General features: G+C 40.9%; 1 protein-coding gene across 1 annotated transcript in view; it reads right to left on the reverse strand.

The window, feature by feature from the left end:
• Window positions 1–555: 555 nt before the first annotated feature.
• The window catches only part of LOC135477560 (serine/threonine-protein kinase Nek10-like), a 54350-nt gene continuing 33702 nt past the window's right edge, over window positions 556–21203 (reverse strand). The window contains exons 16-31 of the mRNA XM_064757704.1: window positions 20329–20496; window positions 17840–18013; window positions 16260–16407; window positions 15099–15220; window positions 13456–13558; window positions 12657–12735; window positions 12182–12311; window positions 9985–10055; window positions 9307–9456; window positions 8522–8639; window positions 7133–7505; window positions 5975–6157; window positions 5191–5291; window positions 3893–4003; window positions 2006–2117; window positions 556–765 (exon numbers count right to left, since the gene is read on the reverse strand). Coding sequence (XP_064613774.1) covers window positions 596–765; window positions 2006–2117; window positions 3893–4003; window positions 5191–5291; window positions 5975–6157; window positions 7133–7505; window positions 8522–8639; window positions 9307–9456; window positions 9985–10055; window positions 12182–12311; window positions 12657–12735; window positions 13456–13558; window positions 15099–15220; window positions 16260–16407; window positions 17840–18013; window positions 20329–20496 — 2313 coding nt within the window. The 3' untranslated portion in view covers window positions 556–595. The remainder of the gene's footprint in view (window positions 766–2005; window positions 2118–3892; window positions 4004–5190; window positions 5292–5974; window positions 6158–7132; window positions 7506–8521; window positions 8640–9306; window positions 9457–9984; window positions 10056–12181; window positions 12312–12656; window positions 12736–13455; window positions 13559–15098; window positions 15221–16259; window positions 16408–17839; window positions 18014–20328; window positions 20497–21203) is intronic.

Here is a 21203-nt window from a genome sequence, read left to right on the forward strand (position 1 = left end):
AGCTTAATGATGGGACCCTGCCTATGGGCCCTAGAGGCTGAATCCTGTCTCGTGCTGGGGACATGTCGTAATAGCCACTCTCCACCAGGGTACCCTCATGAGCTTAATGATGGGACCCTGCCTATGGGCCCTAGAGGCTGAATCCTGTCTCGTGCTGGGGACATGTCGTAATAGCCACTCTCCACCAGGGTACCCTCATGAGCTTAATGATGGGACCCTGCCTATGGGCCCTAGAGGCGGAATCCTGTCTCGTGCTGGGGACATGTCGTAATAGCCACTCTCCACCAGGGTACCCTCATGAGCTTAATGATGGGACCCTGCCTATGGGCCCTAGAGGCGGAATCCTGTCTCGTGCTGGGGACATGTCGTAATAGCCACTCTCCACCAGGGTACCCTCATGAGCTTAATGATGGGACCCTGCCTATGGGCCCTAGAGGCTGAATCCTGTCTCGTGCTGGGGACATGTCGTAATAGCCACTCTCCACCAGGGTACCCTCATGAGCTTAATGATGGGACCCTGCCTATGGGCCCTAGAGGCTGAATCCTGTCTCGTGCTGGGGACATGTCGTAATAGCCACTCTCCACCAGGGTACCCTCATGAGCTCAATGATGGGACCCTGCCTATGGGCCCTAGAGGCTGAATCCTGTCTCGTGCTGGGGACATGTCGTAATAGCCACTCTCCACCAGGGTACCCTCAATCATACGCTGCATCTGCTCGTAGCTGATACCCACGTCTTTGTAGTCTGGGTCATAATTACTGGTCACTGTAAAGGGAAACAAAAAAGCAATCAGAGACTGCAAACACGTGAGTTTGACGATCCTACATGTATGCCATGATATCATACCCTAGACATATCTATACTCTGCTATATGGGCAAGCAGAGTCAACAACTCAAAAAATCAAAGTGTGAAAAAAATAATCTGGGAGTGCATCACTACAGGTTGTCTTGCACAATTTGTGTGAGGTTAAGAAACATGTGCCATATCATACCAGAGTTATATGTAGGCCCATATAATTGTCAAAATATGTCCAGCACAAATTTGCTAATTAGCAGACTGGAAAATATACACAAGGGTAGACTTCTGAGAATTCTCCGCCAAATTAATAGCTGAGATTATGGCCCACACAAATTTTCTCTGAAATATCACAGGCCCGGAAAATAAGAGTGTTAAACACAGATCAAAATGTCGAAAAAACTATGAACCTGACAGTGCACAACCACTGGTCATTTTGCCTTACAACTGCAGAGGCACTGCTCCATACAAATTTGTGTGGGACAGATGGACGAAGAGACAGAAAACAAGATCGCTGTATGTCCCTCTCTTAATGCATACTTGTGCATGTAGTTTTGGTGAAACATTTCATGTCCCACATATATAGTCCACTAACTGAATATTACACAGACCACACCATACATGTATATGGCCATTATTAAAACATGTGCTTAAGTCCATCATACAAGCAAATGGCTAGTTATTTTATTTGTTTATTTGATTGGTGTTTTATGCTGTACTCAAGAATATTTCACTTATGAGCATTATGGTGGGTGGAAACCCATGACCATCCGCAGGTTGCTGGCAGACCTTCCCATGAATGGCAGGAGAGGAAGCCAGCATGAGCTGGACTTGAACTCACAGCGACTGCTTTGGTGAGAGGCTCCCGGGTCATTACGTAGCGCTAGAGCTCTAACTAACTGAGCCACGGGTGCCCCCAGATGGCTAGTAATTTCCTGTAAAAACAATGTGAACATCGTCCTACAAAGCCCTGAATTTGACCTCAAAGTTCATCATGACTTCATGACTACATTGCTCATTATGCCTGAATGTTGATTTTCAGGTTTGCCAGAAAGGTACAATGGCATCACAATGGAAGAAATGTAAGTTTCAGCACCGAAACTGATAACTGATGGCCTTTACATGTATTTGCCTGTAAAACTTGAAGTTTAGATAGAAAAAACAAAATGTGAAGTTACACATACATGTATATGTAGGCTTTGAACTCACCAAGATTGTCTGCATTGATTATTCCTGGCTCTGAGGAGGCTGTGTCTCTTCTTCCAGGTTTCTCCAGGTAGCCCAAGTTTAGGTCAATAATGTCACGGGAACCTTGTAGTAACTGTGTAAACAGGCCAGACCGAGAAGTTTAATAGAGCAAGCTCTTAACATTTATGATAAACCCAATGGGAGATAAGTGAAGAGTTCTAAAATAAGACTATAGCACTGACAGCAAGACTAGAGCAGTGAAGACTGTGATAGCTGGTAAATGGTCATAGATTACAGGTGAAACCCAGACTCCTGTTAATTTACCTCTGTTAGGGTCTTACTCCAAACTGTTCACATGCAAGTTTATAAAGCAGAAAGGTACACCCCCTAGCAGTCTGGCTTAAGCAAAATTAGGTAATAAAAATGCAGCGATGTTGAATGATACAATATACCCACGACGTCACGGTCTAGAGCTACTCAACATACTGTGCTCATGCTGGCTTCCTCTCCGGCCATACATGGGAAGGTCTGTCAGCAGCCTGCAGATGGTTGTGTGATTCCCACGAGCTATGATTGGTTCCCTCCCATCATAATGCTAGCTGCCATCGTACACGTGAAACATTCTTGAGTACGGGTTAAAACACCAAATAAATAAATAAATTAACCAATGTACAATAACATTATAATGATGGGACCTAAGCAAATCATAAGCCATTCACATCTGATCTCTGAGGAACTTGTTGAAACCTGTCTATTAGTATTGCACAACAGTCTGGAATACACAGGCATGGTTTCTGTTAAACGCCATACCCAAGAAGTTTTCCTTACATTTGCTACCAGTTGTAAGTGTGGAGAAAACTAGACTGTCCAAGGTACACTACTGACCACTTGCAAGTATGTATAGTTACTAACAAGCGTTCACATACTTGATCGAAAGAATGGCAAGTCATACTGGTGAAAGACAAGTGGCATACTGGTGAAAGACAAGTGCCATATTAGTGAAAGACAAGTGCCACATTTGTGAAAGACAAGTGCCATATTGGTGAAAGTCAAGTGACATATTGGTGAAAGACAAGTGACATATTGGTGAAAGACAAGTGCCATATTGGTGAAAGACAAATGCCATATTGGTGAAAGACAAGTGCCATATTGGTGAAAGACAAGTGCCATATTGGTGAAAGACAAGTGCCATATTGGTTAAAGACAAGTGCCATATTGGTTAAGACAAGTGCCATATTGGTGAAAGACAAATGCCATATTGGTGAAAGACAAGTGCCATATTGGTGAAAGACAAGTGCCATATTGGTTAAAGACAAGTGCCATATTGGTGAAAGACAAGTGCCATATTGGTTAAAGACAAGTGCCATATTGGTGAAAGACAAGTGCCATATTGGTGAAAGACAAGTGGCATTCAATGAATATCTAAGACTGCAGTCAAATGGCCCAGTGAGCCCAGTCATGGCCCCATCACTACGTCCTTCAAAGGCTCTGGGGTCATTTTCCCTTAACTACACATACCAGGACATTGTGTGTTGCAGATATATATAGAGTGTACTGAGCTATAAGGGCTACTTAACATTAAGTATGCTTCATGAAACCAGCCCAATACTTAACCTCAAGATTATTGCACCATGTGTACAAACAGTGGGAAAATCTGAGATCAAAAAACGTCTTGACAAAAAGTTACCTACATGTAATTTCCCAACACAAGAGTTCCAATAAGAACCATGGAGATTTGAATACTTCCAAAACAAGACCACTGTTCGGGGAAGGTTTCCGTTCATCTGCTACATGTGGCTACCACCTTTGAATATGAGCCATCTCTATTACTAGATATAATTTGATTCTCTGTCATATGCCTCTCTCTGCCACCACACACCTCTCTGCCTCCACACACAACTGTCTTACCTTCTTCAGCTCTGTCTTCAGGTTAAAAGAAGTGCTCTGTGGGGCAAATAAGGCTCTCTTGAACTTCTCAATGGCTCTGCGATGTGGGTTGGGACACAGAACTGGGGGTAGCTGTAGAGAGGAAAAGCAATGGAAACAAGAATTCAGATGTCAAAAATACCCCCCTTCCATCCCCCAACATTTCAAATAAAAGAAAATAAAAATGAAACTGATAAGCAGCAATGCCAAGGTTCAAGTTGGTATTTCCAGCCTATTTGGTGTCACTTCCTGTTAATTGAATGGTGTCTATTCACTGATATATAACTAGCTTCATTAGAAAGCATACATTCTTTTTACCCATCTGATTCAGTACATTGTATTACACTATGTAGAATGTACATGTAAATGTGCCAAATGTAGTCACCTGACCTGGACAATTGTCAGGATACATACAGTATATATGTACATGTAGCCCTTTGTTATGTAATGACTTGTTACACCTGTAGCTGCAGGAAGACAGAGACAGAGATATGACAAACACATGTAGTGTTGCTTTATATATGAACCATAGATGTGATGGGAAATGTTTAAACATGCTCAGCTATAGCTTGTAAATTAAGTTCATTACGTGTCCCAGTACAGAAAATACCAATCTGGCCAATGTCTCATGTACATGTATAGTATTAAAATGGTTCTAAAGTTTCTTAAAACTTATACTTTGGTCACTTCAGGATTCCTTATTTGATTGCAAAAGTTATTAATGCAGCCTACCAATCATAAGAGCTAAATCCATAAATGGACCTTTGGAAATATAAACACGTCGACAAATTTCTTATTACGACTTAACCTGATTGCACTCTGGCTCAGGGTGACTCAGAAGAGAGGGGCTCCATCATATTTAACTTAATATTTTTTTTTATACTTTTCTACATAATGAATGTAGATGTAAAGCTACTGCAGAGTCTCTGTATAGAAAAAGAGCCATGATTAATAGCCATAATGGTCATACAAGTACCAGAGCCCAGTTGTTCAAAAGTGCACCGATCCAGTAAGCAAGTACAGCTCCAATGACTCCTAACCTTTAAGTGATCATTCCTTTCATTTTAGACATGTCAGACAAGACACCAATAAGGCAGTACATATCCTCAATTAATGTTCGGATCAAGACAAAAGGGAGAAAAATTTTATGACCTATTCTATTCTTCGATTTACAGCCCCGTGAATTTGAATTCTCAGTAATAGACCAATGTGAGGTCAATCGGATGGACAGTTGTGAAGTGCATGTAAGTACTTCCTTAATAGACACATGATCTACATACCTGGGAAATGTAGAGAATCTTATGAAGCTGGTGTAAAAGCTGGAGGATGGGGTCACTGATCTGCCGGACTTTACGCGGTGAAATCGTCAAGGTGGCGGAATCTACATGTATAACAATCAAACCATTCAGATTTCCTCAACGTGTGCTAAAAACATGTTAGTGCCATCCTATAAGGGTGTTCACAAAGCAAATTTCCCAGAAAACACTAAATATTTAGTTTCAGCTTCAAACTAAAACCTCTCACAATTTGTGTACATTCAGCCCAATGAAATAATAATTAACAGGTTCTCAACTGTGAAAGACAAAGGGCTTTCAAGAACGTGCATTTATTTATCGGTTCATTTCAAATATAATAGAATACAAACTTTGACGTTGAAAAATCAACGATGAAGAACATTTTCCACGACATCTCAAGGTCTTGGATACCTTATTTTAACAAAATTCATGATCCACTTGGGCCCCAGTGGCTGGTTTCATGATCCAGCTGGGGCCCAGTGGCTGGTTTCATGATCCAGCTGGGGCCCAGTGGTTGGTTTCATGATCCAGCTGGGGCCCAGTGGCTGGTTTCATGATCCAGTTGAGGCCCAGTGGCTGGTTTCATGATCCAGTTGAGGCCCAATGGCTGGTTTCATGAAGTTCATTTGGCTAATAATTAAACCCTAAAAAACCATCTGACTGTGACAATGTATGTAGACATGAAGTCTACTTAGCTAAAGGCTACACTTAATACTAAGTAAGCTTCATGTGGCCTGGATATACATATGTAGATGCAAAAAGAACTTACTTGGTCTTCGCGCAGACTTTCTGCTGCAATGCACAAGGTTATCCACAGCTGTGACGCTCTGTGACCTCTGGTACAGGTGTCTGTGGGTTAGTGCCATGACGGTGGGGTCTACACTAGACCCCGGGGTACAGTTGTTGGGGGATGGGTCTCCTGAGCTGATACCAGAGTCACGGCTGTACTTTACTGCAGGAGAATAGACACAACAACGGATGGGTTCAGCATGTATTATGCTTTGTTTCATCTGCACCTTAAATGAGTAAGGTAAATTCTCACAGGACGGACAGAAAGTTTTCACACTGGGCAGGGGTAGGGGTTTAATGGAAGCTTAAGAATGAAGTATTTATTCATTTATTTATTTATTTGATTGGTATTTTACGCCATACTCAAGAATATTTCACTTATACGACGCTGGCCAGCATAATGGTGGGTGGAAGCGAGCATGATCTGAACTTCAACTCACAGCGACTGCACTGGTGAGAGGCTCCTGGATCATTACGCTGCGCTAGCGCGCTAACCAACTGAGCCCCCAGAATGAAGTATAAAGGCTACAAAACTCTGTCTGGAGAGGCAGTACTTCTGGTTCCTGGCACTTTAACCAAAGTCATAAACCTGAATGCTGTCATAAGATACACATGTAAGTGACAAATCCTTCAGCACAGCGTTTAATATAGTAAAACACTTACGATAAGTGAAGACTTCCAAAATAAAAGATGACGGCATAGTTAGTAATATCAAATTTATTTATTTATTGGATTAGTGTTTTACACCGTACTCAAGAAAATTTCGGTTATATGACGGTGGCCAGCATTATGGTGGGAGGAAACCTGGCAGTGCCCGGGGGAAACCCACGACCATCCGCAGGCTGCTGCCAGACCTTCCCACTTACGGCCAGTAAAATCAGATCGGTGACCACAGTGTGGTGATAGTTGGTAATTAAATGTCTCATGTACAGGTAACTGGTTACCTTGGTTTGGTTTTATTCTAACTGTTCATGTAAATGGTTAATTATCAAGGAATCAACCAATTAATGAATCAGATCAAAAGTTCAAAACCTTCCTGATTTATTAAGTGGCGCCAAATTGCGCCATATAAACAGTGCTTTATAAGCAGACTGAATTTACAGCTCTTTACGAATACTAATGGGAACAGAAGGCGTACCTGTGTTAGGGATTTCCACTGAGAGTTGATCCAGGCACTGTGAGTGTGGCAGTCTTCGTGACTGCCTGGCCTCGCGAGATTTGGGCGTTCCCGGGGGCTGAGGATTGGTGCTCTGTGCCTCTGAGGACAACACCACTGCTTTGCGCTCACTACCTGCGCTGCTTTCTCGGCTTTCACTGCCACTGCTGGGGGAGCTATCATCGTCATCGCTGATCCAGCCCTGTTCGTTTGTTTGTTCTTCCGGGTCATCCACGTCTATACGCAGCATGGAGCTGTTGATGCTTGCTGTAGGGCTGTTCAGAACACCTCTCGTTAACTTTCGTGTCAGGCTTTCTGACTCGAAAAAAACCTCTTCTGATGTTTGTGTATTTTCCTTAGAAAAAAAAAACAAATGTGTGTAAACAGAATAATATTAGCCCAAATTCCTGAAACAATAACAAATAATCTTCCCTTTAGAAAGATGCAACATCAAATAATGTGATTAGCTTCCTGCGTTTCTTAATGCTGTAGTTCTTTGAGTGTGCAGATGGTTGAATGACCAAATGTATGTATCAGAAATTGTGAGAACTGCTTACCAGTTAATGACGTTTGTTTAATAGAAAATTGAATGTGAAAACTATACACAAAAATAATTAAATTTAAGTCTAATGTTCTTCAGAGGCATTTACTCAACTTTTTAACTGATATGTGATTGACATCTCGACGCAATATGTTCCTGCATTTCCACCGACACAATTCAGTTAGATTGGTATTAAAATATGCATGTAGGTATAACCATGCAGAAGCAAAGCATTTACCATGCTCAAACCAAAGCATATTTGAAATCATGCTATACACGTACAGCAGTGTTCATGATGAAAATGACCAATTACACACTGCACACAACTTCAAATGTGAAATCATGAAAATCATAAAAAAAAACGATCAAAGTCAAGTTGAATGTACAAGTACATGTATGTACAGGTATGCACAGGTATGCACAGGTATGCACAGGTATTCTTGGCATTTTACGTCATACTTCATTATTTTTTCCGTCTTGTGACGCCAAGTCATTAGGTGCGTCCCCATACATTGTGGCAGGGCAAGTCGATGATGCCAAAGTGCTCACGCCACTTAAATATCATGCTGAAGACACCAGACATGACACCACGCTCAGTCACATTATAATGACACCGGGTCAAACAGTCGTGTTTCCTTGCTCTAGCTTCTCAGAACTGAGCGCCATGCAAGGCAGTAACAAGTAACATTTTTAAAGTTTTTGATGTGACCTGACCCAGGTTTGATCCCAGGTCTCCCAACCTCAAGGCAGATGCTACAACCATTAGGCCGCCGAAGCAGTCAATTCAGTCAAGTTGAGATGGTTGAGATGTGTCACTAAACTCCACCCACCTTCATACTGGCTCCTCCCCCACTGCTGGCGAGGTTGACCAGTTTGTCGTACCTCTCTTGTGAGGCCAGAAACAATCGGTGATAGTTCTGCATGTTACGGCATGCCTCGTAAAAGTGCCTGAAACAAACACAGCTAACAATGATACAAAACATGTATTTTGTATATAAAATGTAACTAAAAAGTTGGTCTAATAGGGCTAAAAATTTCACACCATACACATGTACAATATACTTTTAACATACAGTACACTGTTATACACTGCACATGTTTACCTGGCATCCTTCAAGAAATGATGCATTACACATATCTCTCCTCTCTGTTTAAAGTGATAAACTATATTGATGTTTTCATTTCTTGTATGTGGTATCAGAAGATAACACATATGCAAGCGACCATATGTCTCTTATAGCAAAAAGACGGCCTCCGTAACCGAGGTGGTTAGCGTGACAGTATGGTACAATAACCTGGGAGCCTCTCACTAATGCGATCGATGTGAATTCTAGTCCAGCACATGTTGGCTTCCCCTCCGGCCATATGTGGGAAGGTCTGCCAGCAACCTGCTGATACTTGTGGGTTTCCCCTGGGCTCTGTCTGGTTTTCTCCCACCATAATGCTGGTCATTGTTGTATCAGTTAAATATTCTTGAGTACAAAGTAAAGCACAAATCCAAAAAAATAAAGACATCTTAACAAACAACGTATAAGAAAAGCATGGTCCTACAGATAAATTGTTGCTAATGTCAGCACATACTGGAGTGATTAGGCTAGTGGGCCTATAAGCTTACTTTTGCGTTCTTGTCCTCTCTCTGTCCAGCTTCCTCTCCAAGCCTGTCTGGTTGACACTCATGTTGTCCATGTGGACCAGGAGTATGTCCACCAGCTGTCCACTCAGCTCCAGGATGTCTGGTCTGTCCTCAGGGGAGGAGGTGATACACCTAGAACAAACAAAGTAACACTGGCTGAGTAACTACATGTGCCTGAGGACCAGGAGGAGGGCTGGAGGAAACTGTGATGCCCAAATTAAACGACTGACCTATGGCAAGATACTGATGAAGTTACCCCACACATGACATACAGATATGCCCACCACATTGGTGAAAAACATGTGGTCTTCAACCAACACAAGTCTGTTTGTCCACTTATTGTCACCAAGGCCCCACAAACAGTGAAAGTGGAAGGATCGATCAATTTAAATGCTCAAGGCTGGGTTGGATTGTATGGCTGAAAGTCTGATTCGACACCATTCCAGCTGGTTCTTCAGGGATATAACAGTAGTGTGTCCCAAGACTTTGCCAGGCTAGAGCAGGTTAATGGTGGAAGGCTGCTCGTGCCTACTGAAGGCGTGCTGACAGAATGTTGGCCAGAGCCTCAGTTCACTTGGGTTTGGACTTTAGCTTAGTATTAACCTATCAAAGACCAGTTTCTGGGACAGAAATAACCTGACAAATGTTGAATGTCTTTACCTTTTAACCGTGCTGACAATACGACTTGAGTAAAGGCCATCTGGTATAGGATCATACTCAGCATTCACAATCTGAAACAAGGGGAAAAAACTACAATGGCATACGTACAAATCAACAGATCACAAACTGCAAAATAACTGATTTATGTACATGTACATGAAGAGCACTGAGCACATCACTGTGCAGGAGCTAGATTCAAAAATGTAGTAAATGGTTTAGGTGCAGTGGCCTGATCTCATGCAAATGTGCCTAATCTCATGCAAATGTGCCTAATCTCATGCAAATGTGCCCAATTTCATGCCAATGTGCCTAATCCCATGCAAATGTGCTTAATCTCATGCCAATGTGCCCAATCTCATGACAATATGCCTAATCTCATGGCAATGTGCCTAATGTCACGCCAATGTGCCCAATCTCAAGGCCATGTGCCCAATCTCATGCCAATGTGCCCAATCTCACACCAATGTGCCTAATCTCACGCCAATGTGCCTAATCTCAAGGCAATGTGCCCAATCTCACACCAAAGTGCCCAATCTCATGCCAATGTGCCCAATCTCATGCCAATGTGTCCAATCTCATGCCAATGTGCCCAATCTCACACCAATGTGCCTAATCTCATGCCAATGTGCCCAATCTCACGCCAATGTGCCCAATCTCGCGCCAATGTGCCTAATCTCACATTTAGTATCAGCCCCATCCCCAAAAATCCCCCCAAATAGAAGAAATTAACCATATGACAGGATGTCATGTTGCTTAGTTTGACTTTAAACAGGTTGTTTCATGGGCCATTTGTGGTGGGCATTGATTGCACTACTGGTACATCCAGTTTGTGTGGAGAAATGTAGCAATCAGAAGTGCACTGATTGCACTACTGGTACATCCAGTTTGAATGGAGAAATGTAGCAATCAGTAGTGCACTGATTGCACTATTGGTACATCAAGTTTGAGTGGAGAAATGTAGCAATCAGAAGTGCACTGATTGCACTACTGGTACATCCAGTTTGAATGGAGAAATGTAGCAATCAGAAGTGCACTGATTGCACTATTGGTACATCCAGTTTGAATGGAGAAATGTAGCAATCAGAAGTGCACTGATTGCACTACTGGTACATCCAGTTTGCATGGAGAAATGTAGCAATCAGAAGTGCACTGATTGCACTACTGGTACATCCAGTTTGAATGGAGAAATGTAGCAATCAGAAGTGCACTGATTGCACTACTGGTACATCCAGTTTGAATGGAGAAATGTAGCAATCAGAGTATACAGTCTACATGAAAATCCATTACTGCACTGTTAAAGTGGCTGAACGGGGATAATAAAATAATTATCTGATGGTAATTGCAGACATATGCGAAGTTGCACGGACAAAATCTGAATGCACAGAAAAGCACTGTCATTACTGTCATGTTCTAAATGGAGGTAATCATGACAATAATTACCTGATTCCAATTAAAGGTGTATGGTAAGTTTCATCAAAATCAACACAGTAGTTTACAAGGAGATGCAAGGACAAAATCTGAAGACACGGAAAGCACTGCAACGCAAAGTTCTAATAGGGGCACATTATGACAATAATTGCAAGGACAAAATCTGAAGACACGGAAAGCACTGCAACGCAAAGTTCTAATAGGGGCACATTATGACAATAATTGCAAGGACAAAATCTGAAGACACGGAAAGCACTGCAACGCAATGTTCTAATAGGGGCACATTATGACAATAATTGCAAGGACAAAATCTGAAGACACGGAAAGCACTGCAACGCAAAGTTCTAATAGGGGCACATTATGACAATAATTGCAAGGACAAAATCTGAAGACACGGAAAGCACTGCAACGCAAAGTTCTAATAGGGGCACATTATGACAATAATTGCAAGGACAAAATCTGAAGACACGGAAAGCACTGCAACGCAAAGTTCTAATAGGGGCACATTATGACAATAATTGCAAGGACAAAATCTGAAGACACGGAAAGCACTGCAACGCAAAGTTCTAATAGGGGCACATTATGACAATAATTACTAGACTGCCATGAAACTTCTGCATGCACCAGTTCAGATAATTGGCAAGATGTTTGGTAAGTTTCATGCAAATTGGCACAGTAGTTTAGGAGATGCATGCAAACAACACCCCCCAACACCCACCCCCTCCGAAATTCGTTGAGTGGGGTAGACAAGGGGAATAACTCTTCTAACCTTTGTGGCAAGTGTAAGCATGTTGCTGGACAAGAAGGGTGGCTTTAGAGTACACATCTGGTAGAGGATACATCCTGTGGCCCAAATATCCGCCTTCTCTCCATACGGTAAGTTCTGCACAATCTCAGGGCTACAACGGGAATCAGGCATACAATCACATAATTGTCATTTATTAAAGTATATTTATATAATTTAATTTTACCACTTAATCATGATAAAGTTCAAAACAGAGTATCAGATCAATTAAGACTCGACTGGAATTCATGACTTTGAACACATAAGATAACATGAATTTCTCATGGACGTGTGAAATAATGCACTCAAACTAAAATATAAAGAATAAGAAAACCGGTGCAAAGCTATCTACATCACACTTCGATAATAAACATATATCTGCTTACCATTACAAAATAGTTGAGAGAAAACATCTCAATACCACAATGGACTCCTAAAGAGTGAAACACAATGGACTCACCAGGAGTATAAAATGGTGCCCACCACAGAGGTCATCTCACTGCAGTCAGATCTCTTCTGTTTGGCCAGCCCAAAGTCCGCTGAAGCAAAAAAAAAAAAAAAAAACTTATGTTAGCTTAAATTTACTACATTTATTTAATTGGTGCTTTATGTTGTATTCAAGAATATTTTACTTATACACTGGCAGCCAGCCAGTGAAAACCTGAAAGAGTCCGCAGGAAGGCTACAACCAATCGCAGGTTGCTGACAGACCTTCCCACATACCAACAAAGAATTAGTAACCATGAGCTGCACTTGGACTCACAGTGTCAACATTGGTGAGATGCTCCTGGGTCATTGTGCTATGCTACCATGCTAACCCCTTAGGCCACAAAGGCCCCCATAAATTTATTTAAACATCCAACAAGAATATGTATTGTACATATGGCACAAACCCATATCAGGTATAACAGCAAAGTCACTCCGCAAATCAAATGGCATTCTTAGAATGCAGTAGGCCACACCAATTTTAATTGTTTCACGTGGAGAACAGATCCTTTTTTCAATGTCCGACGAGGGTATAAACAAAAATTATCATGGCAATTTTTACTGTTCAAGACATATTTATATGATTGGAAATTCCAGAAAAACAGGACAGTCATAACCATAATCACTGAACAAAACAGAAAGGTGGATACTCAGTTTTATTTTTTATTCCATTTTTGGATTTTTAGGGTCTATGAAAACACAACATAAACTTGGTGTCGCCTTTGTAGTCCAAAGCGAGGTTTCTACACGTGCATGTTTATCGTGACACTCACTGATGGTGACCCTGTCGTTCTCGCCCAGCATGATGTTGTTAGGGGTCAGATCTCTGTGCACAATTCTCTTCTCCTTGTGCAGGTAGCGTAGGCCTCGCAGGATCTGCACAGGTACAAATACAACAGGTATGAATGCAGGAAGCTTGTCAGTATTAATTCTGTGTGTTCAAGAGCATTTATTCCGCAGTGACATATAATTTATACTGCTCTAAAATGGGACTGTGACACAGCTTAACCACCGAGTCTTGTCATCTGACACCAAAAATAAGAATAAAACCAGTTTCTCTTTTGTGACAAAAACTGCGCAACTATAGGAAATTTGCATACAAAGTGTACAGTGCTGTACGTGTACATCTGTGCACCGAATTGAATAAAACCCATCCCAATACGCAGTTTTCAAGTTATTTATTTATTTGATTTGAGTTTTACGCCATACCCACTTATACAAGGACAACCACAGTTTGCTGGTAGGCCTTTCCATGTATGACTTGAGAGGAAGCTAAAACGACCTAGACTTGAACTCACAATGTCAGCATTTTTGAGAGGATCCTGGGTCATTGTGCTGCGCTGACACGCTAATTAATCAAATTCTATGACAATAAAAGAATGCCCCTTTATACCATGACAGCCTCAGTTGACAGATCTGTAGAGCTAATTACCCATCTTAATCCATGGTGGTTAAAAAATACTGCATCAGATTTTGGGTATTTTCAACTTCGTTAAACACAATGATACTATGAAATAAATTTCGGATAGTTAATGTATTTTACTTTTTTAATGGCCACCATTCTATATTCATTTATTTATCTGATTGGTGTTTTACGCTGTACTCAAGAATATTTCACTTATATGATGGAGGCCAACGAACATAGCCAGGGAGAAACCCATGGCCATCCGTAGGTTGTTGACAGGCCTTCCCATGTACGGCTGGATAGGATTTTTAGCCAGCTGGCTCACAGCAACCGCACTGGCGAGAGGCCCCTGGTTCATTGCACCACTGGCATGCTAACTACCTTGGCCTCCACATCATTCTACAGATAAAGAACCATGTGAAATTTTGCCCACTGATGCTACAGTGTGTCTTGCCATAAAGCTGACTGCATCACAAAGGGACGTAACTCTGTGGTCACTGAGATTTGATATATTTGACATTAAAAATAGGCTTGGAGTATTATATACATATATAATGTATATAACAGTCCCAGAATTAAGTAACCTTCACATGTTGGGTCATATTTAGGTTTAAATAAGTTCACATATGCATGTAAGTATAATTTCTAATCAAATCTGCCGGATGATTAGCATATTAAGTACCGGCAAATTGGCTTAATCGTAACGCGGTGAACGGATGAGTCCACACAGAGCCTTAGAAGCCGATAAACTATTTATTTTACACCCACTTTAAACCTGGAAATAAAAAATAAGTTGAAAACAACCTAAAAAGTGATCAGTTCTCTAGAAAAGTTGTGAATTCTCAGATGCCTGAGGTTAGACCACCTCTTCTCTTGACAAACTTAATTTTCGTTCCATTCTCAGTGAAAGTAATTAAGCGATTTGGCCAGTAATGTCACATTTACAAGTGTCATTTACATAATATTGCTGGAACTGGACAGCTAGGTGTATATTAAGTCTTCCATTAATACCTGTATGAATATTTTCCAGATGCGGCTTTCTGTGAACGTCTCACCCTTTTCCTTGAGGGAGGTGAAATGTTCCCCCAGAGGGGCTCCTTCTATCAGCTCCATCACAATAAAGAGCTTCTCACCTAAAACAAAGCACAGACATGGTGCTGGATGGATCAAAGACACTTATATTTATTTATTGTTTTACCCTGTACTCAAGAATACCTATACAACAGAGGCCAGGATCATGCTGGAAGGAAACCAGGAAAAGTGCGAGGCAAACTCACAACCATCCACAGATTGCTGGCTAGAGGGATTCACAACACTTAAGCTACTTGGACATAATCACAAAGTACGAACTCATGCATTTTACAGCTCCATGCTTGAAGCACATGTGTACATTATTTGCATAACAACAACAACACAATCATTTTGACACAAACTAGGTGGGCCGACAAAGAACACGTACGGAGTAGATTCATAAGAAACAACATTAAAATTTGGAAGTTGTTTTCCAGGATTTTCCATGACTGTCAAATTTCATGATTTTCCAGGCCTGGAAAAAGCAACTAAGACATTCCATGACTTTCCATCATGTGCACAAAGATACCTCATAAAGTTCAGTTGTGAATCTCACCACTCAAAGGCAAACAGTAAACGAAGAATTCTGGATCCCGTTTGATCTATAAGCTTTCCTGTTTGGTGAGATTGAAATCTCATGAATACCTGTTGCAAAGGCTAACCTTACAGTAGTACAAAAAATTTTGTACTACTGTAATTCTTCAACCTTATCGCATGTTTGCCATGTGTTTATTTAAGCATATTCTGAAGGCATATTCTGTGCAGACTGATAAAATTATACTTTTTGTGAAGCCAGGACACTGGCCAATCCAACCAATGCAGTTTTGTCTCCAAAATCAAATTAACAAATGTGTATAAACTGCACTGAAAGTTGCTCTTTCATATGAGTGAGTGAGTGCTTGGGGTTTAAAGTCGCGCTCAACAATTTTTCAGTCATATGATGACGACTCTTTCATATGCAAAAATTTTCAGGAAATCTTATTGTGGTAATCTTATTTCATGAAAATAATTATACACACATGTACCAGTACAACTTACAAGCATGGTACATATAATGGCGTACTGTCAAGCTCTCATGCTAGTGTTAGACATCATACTCACTGTCAGCAAAGTTCAGGGTGCTGTAATAACGGACAATGTTCGGGTGTTTCAGCTGTTCCTTCATGATTGACAACTCGCTGATGACCTCACCAACGCTGGTCTCTCGCTCTTTTGGGGTCTTTCCAAACGCTGAGTTTTGTAAATTAATCTGGATCACAGAAAATATTAAGTGTACACTGGCGTACTATCTAACTGTTATGGAATGGTATCTACTGAATAAATACAGCAGTACAATATTAATTTTCTACATCAGTATATATGAAGAGGTATTTTCTAATAAAAAGTATAAATGTAGAATCAATCAAAAGTACCATAAAGTCAAAATTGCTGTAGAACTGCAATTGTGCAACCAAAAAAGAAAAAAAATGGAAAAGGTCATTTAAAATCCTATCCTTAAATTATAGCAAAACAGCAAAGCATTTTAAAATTTTTTTCCAACACAATTAATTCTGGGCTTGAAATGTTGGCTTGAAATGTTTTTTCCCTCTGTGAGCCCCTGACCCTTAAAACCACCTTTTTGAGGGGCCAAATTAATTCTAGGGGAGCCAGTTTGATCGGAGCGTTTTCACGTTTGAATACAGGCCTACTTAATCATTTGCTTCTATGACATGTCTCAACAGAGTCAATTTATGAAACTGCTTACATGTGCACTTGTGAAATTTCAATTGCACAAAACCATGGAACTGAAAGCACAAATAAAACCAAGATGAGAAAATTCAAGGCCTTTTTCAGCCGAAAATCTTCCCCTTTCACAGGCGGCATGGTCGTCGCAACTATCATGAGCCGTGGAACAATTAACCAGAACAAGATGTTACTGAGGTAACAGACACATGTACGAGCTCTACTGTATTGGGGATATTGCGTTTATAGACCTCACTGTTCCTACTCATTTCCTCTAACATACAGTCCTGATTAAGTTCACGGAGATTTCACAGGCGACCTGTAACTTTGTAACCTGACAAAGTTCACGGAGATTCCACAAGCGACCTGTAACTTTGTAACCTGACAAAGTCCACCGAGATTCCATAGGCGACCTGTAACTTTGTAACCTGACAAAGTTCACGGAGATTCCACAGGCGACCTGTAACTTTGTAACCTAACAAAGTTCACGGAGATTCCACAGGCGACCTGTAACTTTGTAACCTGACAAAGTTCACGGAAATTCCACAGGTGACCTGTAACTTTGTAACACTCCTCAATACGACAAAGTTACAACAGTAACTCACATTACTGCATAGTCGCCAATGGCGATCTATGCTTTTATTTTTGTTCACCAAAGAGTGGTTTTACTCGAAAGTGGCGAATTGGCACCCGTTTTTCCCAACCCCTGTTGATTAGTAGATATGCTTAAATTACGATCAACTTATTGTGTGTAGAAATTTCACGTGATGTACGAATATGCTCATTAAGTAGGGGAAAAAAAATATTTTTATTAATGATATTTTATATTTAGCCCCCAAAAAGTTTATACTTCTATTTTTGCAAAATGACAGTAAATTTGACAGTAATTCAGCTAAAAGCACCAAACAGTTGGTATACATGTTTAAAACCTACAAATGCACCATGCCCTAACCTCATACCTCTTTCATGGCCCTGAATGACTGTCCAGCACTTCTCTTCTTCACTTTGTACACAGAACCAAACGCCCCACTCCCCAGCAACTCAAATACAGCGTATTCCCCGATGTAATGACTTGGTGCTTTGTCCTGATTGGTTGCCTGAATATTCTCACGGATTTCTGCAATGCTGGCTTTCTGAAAACAGAACAAGGAATTACAGCTTGTTACTTTATCAGCATTCATGAGTACGGGTGGAAGATCAAACCTGCAAGAAATGATATATGATCCAGTGTATGGATACATGTACTGTGCAGTCGGATCCTTTAATCCTCAACTACTGCACCCATCAATACTGAATGGTCAATGTAGGATATGTAGACAACACTCAGACTGCGGGCCAACCTTGAGCAATCTAGTTGCCATCATCCACATATCCTGCACGGATGATGGTTGGATTGTGGCACTGTAATCGGCCTACATTACATCATGACACAATCTGGCTGGCATAATACTCTAGCTTTATCTTAGGCTTGAATAGTTTATTTACTTTCCAGAAAAAAAAAATTGAAGACTCTTACCAATCTAATAAAACAGCATACATTTTGTCTCAAAGCCTCCCGCAGACAATCACATTTACCATGAAATCTGTTCCATATTAATAAAAACATGTCCATATACTATCTCAGGCTCAATGTGGGCCACTGATTGGGGCAGTTTTGCATGTGGGACAGTGTCCATATACTCTCTCAGGCTCAATGTGGGCCACTGATTGGGGCAGTTTTGCATGTGGGACAGTGTCCATGTACTCTCTCAGGCTCAATGTGGACCACTGATTGGGGCAGTTTTGCATGTGGGACAATGTCCATATACTCTCTCAGGCTCAATGTGGACCACTGATTGGGACAGCGTCCATGTACTCTCTCAGGCTCAATGTGGACCACTGATTGGGGCAGTTTTGCATGTGGGACAGTGTCCATGTACTCTCTCAGGCTCAATGTGGACCACTGATTGGGGCAGTTTTGCATGTGGGACAGTGTCCATGTACTCTCTCAGGCTCAATGTGGACCACTGATTGGGGCAGTTTTGCATGTGGGACAATGTCCATGTACTCTCTCAGGCTCAATGTGGACCACTGATTGAGGCAGTTTTGCATGTGGGACAGTGTCCATGTACTCTCTCAGGCTCAATGTGGACCACTGATTGGGACAGTGTCCATGTACTCTCTCAGACTCAATGTGAACCACTGATTGGGGCAGTTTTGCATGTGAGACAGTGTCAGACAGTTCCATGCATTGAGGATACGTTGCTTGTCGAAAACAGGACTGTGTATATAGCCTTTTGACCAACTACAATTAGATGCCAATTGCTGGACCCTCTTACACAAAACTTCATGAATCAGTTTTTCTTAAAACTTTGCCCGTTGTAAATGATGTTGCCTTTTGGCACTATAACCTAGACAAAGTCTGTTACAAAAAAGGTAATGAGAAATGTGAACATTTGTGAAAATGGGCCCAGGATTATATATATACAACACAAAGCTGTTCCATTGGGGCTCCGCGTGGCCTGTCCTACACCCGAGATCTGTCTGAATGCTTTCTTAGCTTAGCTTTCACAATACACCTCTGTACTCTTCAATTTTGATACTTATCTAAAACTCATTTGGTCATTTTGAGAGTGCTGCTCTCAACATAACAAGATGGGCACCAAAAAACATGTTTCCTTTACTAAGCTCTGTGCTTCAAAAACATATTTCCTTTAATAAGCTGTGTCCTTCAAAAACATGTTTCCTTCACTAAGCTATGTCCTTCAAAAACATGTTTCCTTCATTAAGTTGTGTGCTTCAAAAACATGTTCCCTTTACTATAATTAAGCTGTGCCCGGTTTCCACCCACCATAATGCTGGCCGCCGTCGTATAAGTGAAATATTCTTGAGTACGGCATAAAATACCAATCAAATAAATAATAAATAATTTGTTCGATAAAAGAGAAACTCAAGGAAAGTTCGGATTGAAACTAACAAGATGTACTTGTGAACCGTTAAAAGGGAATATCTTAACTTGTCTCAGCAGTCTTAGCTATAATATTTCTTTTAATAATCAACAGAAGGAATAAGCAACTATGGTGGAAAAAGATAATCTTAATTCTGAGAAGAGCAGCTGAGTCCAGTCTTAATAACAGTCATGTGATATAATGTCCGATTAAATATGTCCGATACATTTGTGTTCCTGATGGTGTTTAGTATTCCCGGAGGGGTGAAATGAATTCATAATTACTTTAAAATCACAGAAAACCAGTTTGCACTGCATACAGATTTGACACCTTGCGGACCGCACAGGCAAGGTCAAGGTTACTGAATACGTAACTGGTCTCAGATGTAGGACACTGACCATAAATAATCGCTATAATCGCTGTAGAAGATTACATCACTGGACTCTGCACATGTAGAACAAAAGGGCAGATGTGCCAAAACCCAGTGCCTAAAAGATAATAAACCTATTCTATATACTCACACTTAAGGAGTTGATTTTCTCCACCAGCGGTTTGTAAGCACTCAGATCTTTGTTGTAATGACCAATATCTATGAATACTGCGAACAGATCTGGAGGAAACAGGCGCTTGAAGAGTCGTCGATTTCGCTCCATGCTGAACAGGAACCGAAGGGCTCGGAATGCATTTCTCTGCCAGGAACAAAATGATTTTACATAATTATATTCAGCTTCGCAAACAATTGAGAACACATATCTCATCTAGAGTTGACATGAGCTATACAAATCCACGTATGTTATGTGACCTGAAAATGTGCTGCACAACAAAAATTTCCTCTATAAGAGGAAAATTAATATCATAAGATATTATTTTTGGTGGTGAAACTTTTTTCTTCAATTGGGTATCATCTTACCTAGCAAGCAAACCTCAAATGTTCTGTAAGGTCAAACCTGGGAAGAGCATTGGATCCAACGCTCTTTCCAAGTCAAACTCTCAGAATCAGGCAAAACTGAAATGTTTAACATATGGACATGCAGGTGAATCTATATACATAACAAAACTGGTAAGGTGTAATGCCGTGAGAAACTATAGTACAGACAATAAATCAGAGGGGAATTCCATGACCTCTGCTTTACTGTAACATCCTGACATTGTAACATAATTAGAGTTGAAGATAAATGCGCTTTTCATGAAGCGCCAATGAACAGGAAAATGTGTAGTTACTCAAAAGCATACCTAATAATCCCACCATCCTTATGAAGGCTGGCTGAAATCATTTTCATCCATCTTCCGAAAAAAATTCTTTTTTTAGGGCTAACCCAACCCTACCAGTAAACATATGGTATATGGGTCACTTGGAAATTTTGTTTTTGTATCACTAAGAATAGTTTCTTCCATG

This window comes from Liolophura sinensis, chromosome 11, assembly GCF_032854445.1.
Source record: "Liolophura sinensis isolate JHLJ2023 chromosome 11, CUHK_Ljap_v2, whole genome shotgun sequence".
Classification (NCBI taxonomy): Eukaryota; Metazoa; Mollusca; class Polyplacophora; order Chitonida; family Chitonidae; genus Liolophura; species Liolophura sinensis.